Below are 12,553 nucleotides of genomic sequence, written 5' to 3' on the forward strand. Positions count from 1 at the left end.
GTCTAAAACAGTCTCAGGATAAGGGACTGAGGTGATGGGGAAATTACTTCACTCAAAGGGTTGTGAATCTTTGAAATGCTCCATACCAGAGCATTGCGGATTCTCCTTCGCAGAATGTGTTTAAGGCTGGGGTAGACAGATTTTTGGTGTCTCAGGGAATTAAGGGTTATGGGGTGTGGGCAGGAAAATGCAGTTGAAACCCAAGAGCAGCCATAAGCAAATTGAATGGTGAAGCAGAGTCCACTGACCATTTGGCCCATTCCTGCTGTTTATCTCACTGGTCCTTGGGGCTTATTATTGCACTCACTTGCCATTCGCTAAGGGTAGTTCTATTTACAGTGGCTGAGATGTATTTGTTTTCCTTCTTGAGAATCGTCTAGCATCTGTTTGTTACCTTGTCCAAGAGAAGGAATGATGCATTGTGATGTCATGGATTAACAGGACGCTGCTCTTCCTCTTAGCTTTAACTTTTGAACTTTCCAGAATAGTTTGGTTGGCCTATTCCAAATCCCCTATGGAACTGTCATCAAATAATAAACTTGGTTTAAAACTGCAAACGGATTAGCAATTGGCAATCATCTACCACTTCAGATCAGCAATTTTTTTGTCACATGGAAACCACAGCATGCATGTACTAAATTGTATGTACTAACACTGATCGACCCAGAGAACACTTACACTTTGAACTATAAATCAGCACAGCACTCCTGAGCAAATCAACAAACCCATTAGCCCAAGTTAATAAAAAGAGTGAAAGATATGTAGGATGTGCCTACTCAAAGTTAAGATAGGATTCCGTTCTGTTCATTTGGGACGTGGGTGGGTGGGAGAAGTTAACAGAATTAAATCCTGCTAGAATTATACACTAGATATTTATCTTGGCCCAGACAGTATCTTCTGACTTCTCACAACTGGAGATTATTTCACTGGAGATGAGGAAAAGGCTTCAGAAGCACTCTACAGGCTGAAGTACATCACCATAAAACAGCATGCAAGCTCTGAGAACTAAGTGATAACATAACCTCTACTCGTTTATCCCCGACTTTGCTCGAGTACTCCTCCTAATGCCACAAGGAACCCTTGCTAATTTACAGAGAATGCAATCTCTGGAGTTACAAGGACACAACATAAATAAATAAAGCAGGAAATTGTTCAAAACCACTGTGAAATATTTCTGCACAGGAATAAGTAAAATTCTGTCGGAGATAAACCTGCTGTGACGTTTTCCATTATGTGGTTTTCAGATTATTGAATGCAGTGCAAGGCACATGCTGGCACCGCTGAGGGTAAGGTTCCAATATAACATACTGCTGGCGCTCAACAGAAATTACAATCACCCTGGGGGTTTCAAACTTGATTGTGTGTAATAGTCACATAATGCTTAACAATAATTCTTAAAACTGCCAACGTTATGGATAGATGATAGCCTGCCAGCACCCAGTTAATAGGGGTTATGGAACCAGTCTGGCCAGAAAATAGAATACACATTCAGTGAGGCTAAATTAAGAGAAATTCCGTAAAATTTGATCCTCATTCCTGACTCACTAAGCAACCACGGACAGAGAGCCATGTGCCAAGCCACCTGTCATTTATTGACACAAGTCAAAAAAAATCTTACGGACACGAGTACAATACGCCTAAACACCGATTCCACTCACTAGGCCCCCCGTCTGGATGGTCAGCAAGGTGCTGGGCAGGATTTTAGGGCCTCGCTCATCCCGAAACAGTAATATCCCGCCCGAGGTCAACGGACCTTTCCATAGTCTGCCCCTCGCCTGCTCCAATTCCTGTGGCAGTGGGCGGTAAAACTCCAGCCGCCATGTAAGATTCATTCCCCTTTATTTAGTATTTTATAGATTTACGTTAACAAGATGTGAATGTGCACTGTGTTGTGTCTGAAAAAAGTAACTGCAATTACAAAGAAAAGGCTGGCAGTAATAAGGGTCAGTCACTCGATGCATCACCCAAGTATATGCAGTGAATAGCATTTCAGCGACACTTTGCCGTCTGCTTTACCACACCACTGTCATCATTTTGACAAACAATTTATTGAGAACAGCGACGGATTTTAAAAAAAGTTTTTGAAAAATTGCAACAAATACAAATAATCTACAAAAATTGGGAACCTTGTATCAGGACAGTGCAGGCATGGTGTCTGATACTGTTTACAAGTGTAACTGCAAATACAACCCTTAAAACTGGCGACACCTTTGAAGATGCAACCTCCTACCCTTAGTGAGAAATTCCTCACCTTTCAACAGGGATGCAACATCCCCACCCAAGTTTCAGGAGAAGTCAGATGACAGCAGTTTCAGCGAGAAATACCAACTTCAAAGACAGTAGGGATCCCACTCACAGATTAGCTTGGGTAACTGACATAGGCAATGGTAGCATTTTCATTGAAATGCCAATATGAAACAGTTGGAGAACCTGCAAGAGTTTGGCAGCAGAAACATACAGACATCTGACAGGACATTTTGTACAGATGTGATTAAGTACAACTTTAACAACTGGACAAATTCTTTAGTGGGGAAAGCAACCCCGGGGGTTAAATGCTTCAGCTCTCTGTACTTCCCCCTGAATATACTCCTTTTCCTTTTAAGACACATCCCACATTTGATGTATCCTATGGGGATTTGTATGGTCCCAGAATTTCCTATCTCAATTATACATAGAATTTAAAGCAATTATTAAAACAGAACAAAATTGGCACACAACAAATAAATCAGATGGAATAACATCACCTTGAAATAGTGGTCTCAATAGTGGTTTTTTTTTTAAAAAAGCAGACAATAGAACACAAATTTCTGGCACCAATAAAGACTGTGGTTGACACCTATTAAACATATACAATTGCAGGTTTCACCATTGAATCAGTGCATTTCCATTAAAAAAACAAATGTAGATTTTGTTTATGATCCATTTCATATATGCACTGACAGTGATATTTGCTGAATGGAGTGCAGTAAGATGGGTACTTCCATTACGATTGGGGCGAGGTTTCTTATCTTCAGTTTTTCAGGAGAGTATCATAGACTTGGTAGACATAATGTGACACCTCTGGTGCTCTGCATTTTAGAGACAGCTGGGTGGGAGAGAAAAGAAACAAAACATTAATTGAAAGTGAAATATATACATAGGACCCTGCCCAGGGTTATGACGAAACTCACATTGATACACTTCACCGAGGCAGACTTTGCAACACCAGAGAAAATAAAAAGCCGGAGCTCAGAAATAAAGAACAATGGAGAGTATTAGAATTCACAGTGGCCCAGTCAGCAACCATGAAAGAATGATGGGTTAACATTTATGTTTTTCATCTGCAGTCCGTCCTAGCTAGTCAGATGCTGACTGGCCAACAGTGGATTTCCAGCACTGTTCAGCAACAACCCATATGTATACAGCAGCTTGAATGGAGTAAAATGCTCCAAAGTGTTTCTTAGCAACATCAAGACAATCTCACACCAAGCCAGATATGGGGATTACAGGCCAGGTGACTAAAAGCTTGGTCCAAGAGGGGAAAGAAGCAGAAAGGTTTCAGTGTTTAGGGCCTTGGTAGTTGAAGTTATTGCTGCCAATGGTAGAGTGATGAAAATCAGAGATACACAAGAGGTCAGAATGGGGGAAATACAAGGGATCAAAATTTTGTACAATGTCAGGAGGTTACAGAGATAGGGGATGGTCAAGACAATGGAAGGATTTGAAAACAGAGGATCATTTATTTACTTGTAATTTGAGTTTGATTTATTGTTGTCACATGTATTAGTATACAGTGAAAAGTATTGTTTCTTGCGTGCTATACAGACAAAACATACCGTTCATAGAGATGTGGAGATGTCGGCGTTGGACTGGGATCAGCACAGTAAGAAGTCTCACAACACCAGGTTTAAGTCCAACAGATTTATTTGGTAACACAAGCTTTCGGAGTGCTGCTCCTTCATCAGGTGAGTGACTCACCTGAAGGAGCAGCGCTCCGAAAGCTTGTGCTACCAAATAAACCTGTTGGACATTAACCTGATGTTGTGAGACTTCTTCCCGTCCATAGAGAAGGAAAGGAACGAGTACAGAATGTAGTGTTACAGTCATAGCTAGGGTGTAGAGAAAGATCAATTTAATGCGAAGTAGATCTCTTCAAAAGTCTGATGGCAGCAGGGAAGAAGCTGCTCTTGAGTCGGTTGGTATGCAACCTCAGACTTTTTGTATCTTTTTCCTGAAGGAAGAAGGTGGGAGAGTATGTCCGGGTGCGTGGGGTCCTTGATTATGCTGGATGCTTTCCTGAAGCAGCGGGAAGTGTAGACAGTGTCAATGGGTGGGAAGCTGGTTTGAGTGATGGACTGGGCTTCATTCACGACCCTCTACAGTTTCTTGCGTTAGGTAGTTAAGTAGAAGTTTTAAAATAAAATCAAAGCCTTGCTGAATTTGAAGCCAATGTCGCTCAGCAACTAAAGGAATGATGGATGAATGGCACTTGCCGTGGGCTCAGATAAGGGCAACGGAATTTCGGATGAGCTCAACTTTATGGAAGGTCTTGGTAGAAGTGCAATGTTACTCAAAATGTGTTTACTCCAAAGGCATAGATGAGAGTTTCAGCAGCAGATGAGCTGTGACAGGCGATGTGAAAAATGTGATATCAGGCAGTCTTAGTGATGGAGAGGTTAGAGGACAGGAAGCACAGCTCGGTCAAACAGAATGATAAACATCGGAGAGAACATACACTTTTCCAACATGGGTCAGATATCTGTACTGAAATCATCAGTGGAAAGGCAAGTTGTGAAAGGGATGTAAACAGTTTATAAAGAGATATTGATAGGTAAAGTGGGCAAAACGTTGGCAAATGGAGTGTAATGTGGGAAAATGTGAAGTTGTTCATTTTGAAGGGAGAACCAAAGAACAAGAGTATTATTTCAATGGAGGAAAATAGCAGAAAACTGTAAAATAAAGGGACTTAAGAGAAGGGAAGTCTTGCTGCAACTGCACAAGGTGTTGGTGAGACCACATCTGGAGTACTGTGAGCAGTTTTGGTGTCCTTTTTTAAGGAAAGATATTAGCCGGGATTCTCCCAGCCTGCTGCGCTGCTCGAGTAGTGCAGCGGGCTAGGAAACATCAGCGACACACCGGGTGCCTGGACTTCTCTGCGCCTCCCAGGCTAGGTTTTTGAGCGTAATCAGCATCGCACTGGAAATTGGCATGGAGCTGATTATCATAGCTTCAATATGATTAGTGGGCCTGGGATGGTATTCTCCGGGCTCACCACCCTCTCCTTCCACCCCCTGTGGGAGCGGTTCCCTCCAGCGGCATTTACAACTGCACCCCACTAATGGGGAACAGGCACCCGACACTACTGGAGGGAACAGAGACCATTGAGGCCCCTCTGGAAGGTCAGGGGTTAGGAGGAGGGTGCCCTTGGGCAGTGCCCACTGGGCACCAGGCAGTGCCAAGGGGGTGGGGCCTATTGGGGGCGATCGGTGGGGGAACGGGGAACCCGCTGCCACTCTGCAAGAGGATCATTAGGGGAGTGAGGGTTATTGGGGCTGATGCTAGAAACAATCTTTGAAATGTTGCTTCTGTGCCCAATATAATGTCACCATCACCTTCTTAAGGGCAATTAGGGATGGCCATTAAATGCTCACCTAGCCAGTGAAGCCCACATCACATGAATGAATAAAAAAAGTTTGATGCAGACCATAATGTCTCATTCACCGTTCCTGCAGGTGTGGTATTTGTTCACTTCTCATATTAACATACATGTAGCCTCAGAGCTGAAAAACCAATTAGTGATAATTAGGTGCTGTGGATCCGCACCCACTCGTCTTAGAGGTGGAAAGCCAGGATCCAACCGAGTATCGTCAAACATAAATAGTTATGTTACTCACAGCAAATGCCTTCTCTACAATCTGCCTAGCTTCTTCCATATTTGCATAGGCCATCGTAAATTCTCCCCTTAATCAAATTAGCCCAATCTGCAAATTCAAGAGTGGTAATGAAACACCATCTAATGAGAATGTATTGCTTCAATACACGCTGGTGTTTTATGACTGTAACATCGGTGTAGTATGAAAATCTGATTCCCCACTCATTTCATTGGTAACTGTTTCAGGTTGAATCTGCTTATTTGCACGAATATATCTCTGCTTCTGACCTTTTACTCCACATGCTGTACATGCATACTAAACAACTTTTGTTGTTAACCCTTCTTTTAAACTGAAACGGCTTGGTAAGATAGCAAAGAGGTCCATTTTTCTTGTAAGCAGGTTTCACACTGCCCTGTCTGATTTTTCAATAATTTCACTTAGAATCATAGAAACCCTACAGTGCAGAAGGAGGCCATTCGGCCCATCGAGTCTGCACCGACCACAATCCCACCCAGGCCCAACCCCCACATATTTTACCCACTAATCCCTCTAACCTATGCATCTCAGGACTCTAAGGGGCAATTTTTAACCTGGCCAATCAACCTAACCCGCACATCTTTGGACTGTGGGAGGAAACTGGAGCACCCGGAGGAAACCCACGCAGACACGAGGAGAATGTGCAAACTCCACACAGACAGTGACCCGAGCTGGGAATCGAACCCGGGACCCTGGAGCTGTGAAGCAGCAGTGCTAACCACTGTGCTACCGTGCCGCTACTTGACCCGAACATATAGAACCATTGAAATTTACAGCACAGAGGGAGACCTTTCAGCCCATCATTTTGTGCAAGTTCTTAGCTGGAAGAAATCCAAAACTACCACTGCTTCACCCTGCACAAGTCCTGCATCAAATATTTATCCATTTTCAAAAAAGTATAGTGGCCTGCCTCAAACACTCCCTCCGGCAAAGTATTCCTTGCTCCAATAACCCTCTCTAATAATTCCAAAATCAATAGCCCCTTTGTCACTGACTCCTAGGTAGTCTTTTTTCAGTCACTCTTCCAAAATTCTTATTTGAAAAATTCTATTAAATCTCATCTGTTTCTGCTTCAGTTGAAACAACTCCAGTATCCCAGGTTTCTCATTAAACTATAGTTTCCTGGCACCAGCCTCTTGAATCTATATTATAAGCTCTCCAGTGTTTATTATTTTCTCTATGAAGCAGCAGATAAAACTACACACAGTACTCCTGATGTAGCAATTGTTTTGTCATTACTCTTGTACTCCTTGTCGCCATTTATAAATATTAGAATTCTGTTGACATTTTCCTATGGTTTTATGTACTGGTATTTGCATTTTCAGGAAATTATACATTAAAAAATGCTCAAGGTAGTAGATAAGCTAAAGAGGCTCAACACACTCAAATCCCTTAGTGGTGTGTTGCCTTGGATGTTAAGATGGTGTGCTTCATTAGCAGTGAGAAGCTGAAATTAAAATCTTGTGTTCTGTATATTTACACTGCATCATTTCAGATCATCCAAACTAAATCAGTTAAGATGAGAGGGGAAATAAAATGGGACACGAGCTTCCATCAAGAGAGAATTATTGAGCACAGCTGAAGTTCTGAGGGACTGGAATGATGTGGTACTTAAACAATGCAACACATCTACTCAGGCAACTACAATACAGACTCTTCAGCCTCACGTATGAGAACTTGTCCAAAAGGTAAGCTAGAGCAACACAAAAGTCTGAGGTCACGTTCCAACCGACAGTTTCTTCCCTGCTGCCATCAGACTTTTGAATGGACCTACCTCACATTAAAGTTGATCTTTTCTACACCCTAGCTAAAGTAAAAGTTTATTCATTAGTCATAAGTAGGCTTACATTAAACCTGCAATGAAGTTACTTTTAAAATCCCCTAGCCACCACACTCCGTTACCTGTTCGGTACACTGAGGGAGAATTTAGCACGGCCAGTGCACCTAAACAGCACGTCTTTTGGAGTGTGGAGGAAACCATAGCACCCGGAAGAAACCCATGCAGACCTGGGGAGAACATGCAGACTCTGCACGGACCCAAGTGGGAATCGAACTCGGGTCCCTGGTGCTGTGAGGCAGTAGTGCTAACCACTGTGCCGCCCAATGACTGTAATACTACATTCTGCATTCTCTCCTTTCCTTCTCTATGAACGGTATGCTTTGTCTGTATAGCGTGCAAGAAGCAATACTTTTCACTGTATCCCAATACGTGACAATAATAAATCAAATCAAATTTCAATGGCAATAACTTGAAGAGGAAACAGCGAAAGTGGACCTGGAAGTGACAGATCCTGCTTGACAAAGATCCATGATGACTTTGAGGATGTGATAATAAACTTGGAAATGGAATTTTCCACCTTTCATCTTCATTTGGATCCTCGATATATTTTTTGGCAAACTAGCATTTTGCTGTTCTCTTTTGAAAGCAATTCTCTTGCTGGAAGAACCAATTTTAATGTTTTTCCAAAAGTTTTCAAGAAATTTATTTCTATGTTTCCTGTTCCTCTAATCTTATTGCTTTAGATCTTGATTGATGTCCCAGCTACCAGCACATTCCCCAGCTGACCCAAGACAAAGGTATATTAACAAGCCGATGAACCAATGTGCACTTTTCACCAGGAGCCAATGGATAATCAGATCAGATGTGGAAATCATGGTGATTTCCACTGCTCTTGTCAGCCTAGGGACCCCCAAAGCCAACTACAGTCACTCTGCTGCCACTGACTAGAAAAAGCAAATTCAGTACAAACCAGGAATTAAATCAGAAATTTCCTACATGGATCACCAGCCTCTACAATTTACCTCTAGTTCAGCAAGCGAAAGTGATCTTTTAGTCACAGTGAGGTAGGGTATGCCTGTGGAATGATAATGAGTTGGATTTTGCTGTGAAAATATGGTAATGCTAACCGCACTCAACTTTATATGCAAACTGGATAACGTACAATGACCTCATATGCACAATTAAACGTGGAAAGCTGGAAGTTGTTGTCTGAGATGCAATGTTCTGTTATAAGCTTCCCGAAAACAGCATCATTTATTGATCTTTATTGCCATACAATGTGAAGCGCATAGGCACAGTATTAAAAACAAGATCAACAGCAGCATCAGACAATACATACATAGAAATCACAATATGGGGCAAATTTTACCGTCCCGCCTGTCGTGGGAATCGGAGCGGGCCATGGAATGGTCCGTTGATCTCGGGTGGGATTTTCCAGTTTTGGGGTGAGCGAGGCCTGAAAATCCCGCACTACGTTCCTAACAAGTCTTCTGAAAGTCATTACATCTTCAATATTCACAGGCAAGATCAGGCAAAGCATTCCAAGTATTAACAATTTGTTGTGGGAAGAAAAAATTGTGAATATCGAAATGTAAACCAAATCTATGTAGTTTATACTGATGACCATGCAAAATACCATCATTATAAGAACATTTCAGTCATGTGTCAATTTATAAACTTAAACTAAATCAAAAATCAGTCTCTAAAGATTGTAATCCAAGAATTCTTGAACACTCCTCAAAGTATTCCCCTCATGCTTTCCATTTTCCATCACGCCATCTGACTCACCATTTAAACATTCTGAACGATGCAGAGCTGCTCGACTTACCGCATATAAAAGGATTAAACTCATCAGAAAGAGTTAGGGTTCTTCATTCCAAGTTAATCACTCTTTCAGTGGTGTTGTAGGCCTTAATTACAATTAAACAAAATTTCTGACAACGGAAATTAACTTTTACAAGTGTGAAATCTCATTCCCACAGCTTTCTATCATTGATGGGAGACTACAATTTTTTGTTGTTTTATCTCCTGTCCCTCAATCCAATCTTCCTTTTCCTCTCATTTCCTGTTCTACACTTGGTTTGACACAGTACTCAATATTCCAATTTACATTTCCTGGTTTAAATCCTGCACTTCTCACCACCAATCCTTCAATCTGACTGCTTAAAGAGTTATTGTTGTTTCCCTGTCCTTAAGACCCCCCAGTGAGGGTGCAGCAACTTTGGATGTTACGTTGATTGCAAATTGCCAAAACATGACAAGTTAATGGGCAAGTTCAAATGTTAAACAGCCATCCATTTACATCTCGCAGTAAAATCTGACCCAATATCATTTACAAGTGCATAACAGAGCTCACCTTCATAGAGGTCCTTCCTCTCATGCTCTGAAACGACAAGGTATTGAGGGTGCCATTCTGACATACGGGACAGAGTTTGAAGGAAGTTCTTTTGACATGAACATTGGGATCTTTACGGATGGTCATAAATTGGCACGAGACAGCTTTTTACGATGAAAAGTATTTCTCTATAACACTTGCCTGACAATTTTGAAAACTGATTTTTAAAATCATAAGTGTTAGAATTCCGTACTGAATCCTCTCAAGTGAGAGTTGCTATGGATACCAGCATCTTCTGGTTTGAGCATGTACATTCAAAGCAACTCTTCTACGCTGTTATTTTGAAAATGCCACTCCTGATCAGGCACAAATGTTGTAATGATTTATAAATAGTTAATCCAGGACCAGAAAATAAGAAAAAAAAATTTCTGTGTAAAAAGTCAGACAAGTCTAGAACTGATCACAACTTAAGTTATGCTTTAGAACATACTCATAATACTAAAGTCAGTGAATAAACCAGTGATTTACTGACTCACCTTAAGTATTTTGATTAATTTAATGCTGGCTCACCCTATGACCGAGTGGATATAGGACCTGCTCCTCTTGTTGGTCTGTGTGGATTCAACTGATCCCAGGAGGTGGCACGCTCATGAGGACTTCAACATTCCAAGGTTTGTGAACGGGGGGGTGGTGAGTCTTATCCAATTGCCTGTGCAGACTGGAACTGTGTGTGAATGTCAGCGAGGACAAGTCTGGGCTTGGATGTACTGTCCTTCATGGTAGAATGACCAGCTGACAGTCACTGTCCAAACTCCCATGAGAAATGGTTAATACCTCGAAAATAGCAGAGGGCACACTGCTGATGGGATCATTTTACCCCAGCAATAATGTGCATGGCAGGAGAGGAGAGAAGAACATACTGCTGGTAATTAAAGTAATTACATCATTTCAACACCTTCACACAGAGAGAGGGAGAGAGAAAAGTTTCATAATGTACACAGAGTTGTTGGCTTGAATACAAGTGAAAGGGAGTGAAATGTAAGGTTTCACGAATTAAGAGCTTGTATGTAAAAGAAGCCTTTCATAATTGAAAATAAGGGAAGAATTGCTGTATTTAATTTCTTTTGCTCAACAGGCTTACCGATAAGATGGAAGCCCATGGAATGAGGGGGAAGTAGTGGTATGCATGCAAAATTGGCGCAGTGTGACAGGAAGTCAAGCATGGATAATTTTCAGACGAGAAGGTGATTTGCAATGGGGTTCTTGAAGGGTTACTTTTGGGTTCATTACTCTGTGCAATTCCTATAAACTACCTATACTCAGATATAGAAGCAGCAGTATAAATTTAGCAGATGATGTGAAATTGGCAAAGCTGTGCTGAGAATGGCAGTAAGCTTCAGGATGGTAATGGGAAGGATAATTAAAGGGTAGAACCCTGGCATAGGATCAAAGGAATTGGGGGGCAATGACCTAGTGGTATTATCGCTAGACTATTATTCCAGAAACTCAGCTAATGTTCTAGGGATCCAGGTTTGAATCCCACCACAGCAGATGGTAGAGTTTGAATTCAATAAAAAATATCTGGAATTCAATAAAAAATATCTGGAATTAAGAATCGACTGATGAAACCATTGTCGACGGTTGGAAAAACCCATCTGGTTCACTAATGTCCTTACCTGGTCTGACCCACAAGTGACTCCAGAGCCACAAAAATGGGGTCGACTCTCAACTGCTCTTGGGAAACTAGGGATGGACAATAAATGCTGGCCAGCCAGTGACGCCCATGCCCCAAAAATGAATTTTTAAAAATTAGGAGCAGGAAGCGGCAATTTAGCCCTTTGAGCTTGCTCCGCTGTTCAATCGGATATTGGTTGATCTCTTCCTGGTCTCAAATCAACCTCCCCACCTGTTTCTCATATCCCTTTAACCTGTTTTTAAAAAAATCAGAAACATATCTGTCACCTACTTGAAACCATTCAACGATTCAGAGTTTACCATGCTATGGGGCAGTGTTCCACAAATTCACCACCCTCTGCGAGTAGTTGTTCCTCCTCATCTCAGAGTTAAATTGCCGCCTCTCAACCTATGTCTGTGAGATAGATATATATATACACACACACACACCTCCGGTATATACCTACATCTGAAGTTCAATGCCCAGATGTCTGAAGTGATGCACTTTGGGAAGGCTAATGTGGAAAGACATACTATAAATGGTATGGTTCAGCAAAGTGTGATTGAGCAAACATCAACATTACTCTCTTCTTCTAGCTCAATTATTTCAGATTTTTAATTAAAAAATGTTTTTCATATGCTCAAAATAATTGGGCTAGAAGAGTAATGTTATCATTGATTTCACTAAGCCAGAAGTGTTAGACAGTGAGATAAGAACAGCAACAAATGAGATAGAAGTTCAAAAAGTGGCTGAAATAGATGAGTAGATTAAAAACATAACATCAATGTTTACTAAGCTGTGCAAATATATTTACTAATCTGGAAAATGGCCAGAGGACGTCATGCAGACAATAATGATCACCCTAAGAAAGAAGC

General features: G+C 41.5%; 1 protein-coding gene across 2 annotated transcripts in view; it reads right to left on the reverse strand.

The window, feature by feature from the left end:
- Nucleotides 1-2,029: 2,029 nt before the first annotated feature.
- Nucleotides 2,030-12,553, reverse strand: part of ap2b1 (adaptor related protein complex 2 subunit beta 1) — a 290,885-nt gene continuing 280,361 nt past the window's right edge. For both annotated transcript variants that reach the window (XM_078225148.1, XM_078225149.1), the window contains one exon: nt 2,030-3,085. In XM_078225148.1, the coding sequence (XP_078081274.1) occupies nt 3,011-3,085 (75 nt within the window). In that variant the 3' untranslated portion in view covers nt 2,030-3,010. The remainder of the gene's footprint in view (nt 3,086-12,553) is intronic.

This window comes from Mustelus asterias, chromosome 12 (genome assembly GCF_964213995.1).
Source record: "Mustelus asterias chromosome 12, sMusAst1.hap1.1, whole genome shotgun sequence".
Classification (NCBI taxonomy): Eukaryota; Metazoa; Chordata; class Chondrichthyes; order Carcharhiniformes; family Triakidae; genus Mustelus; species Mustelus asterias.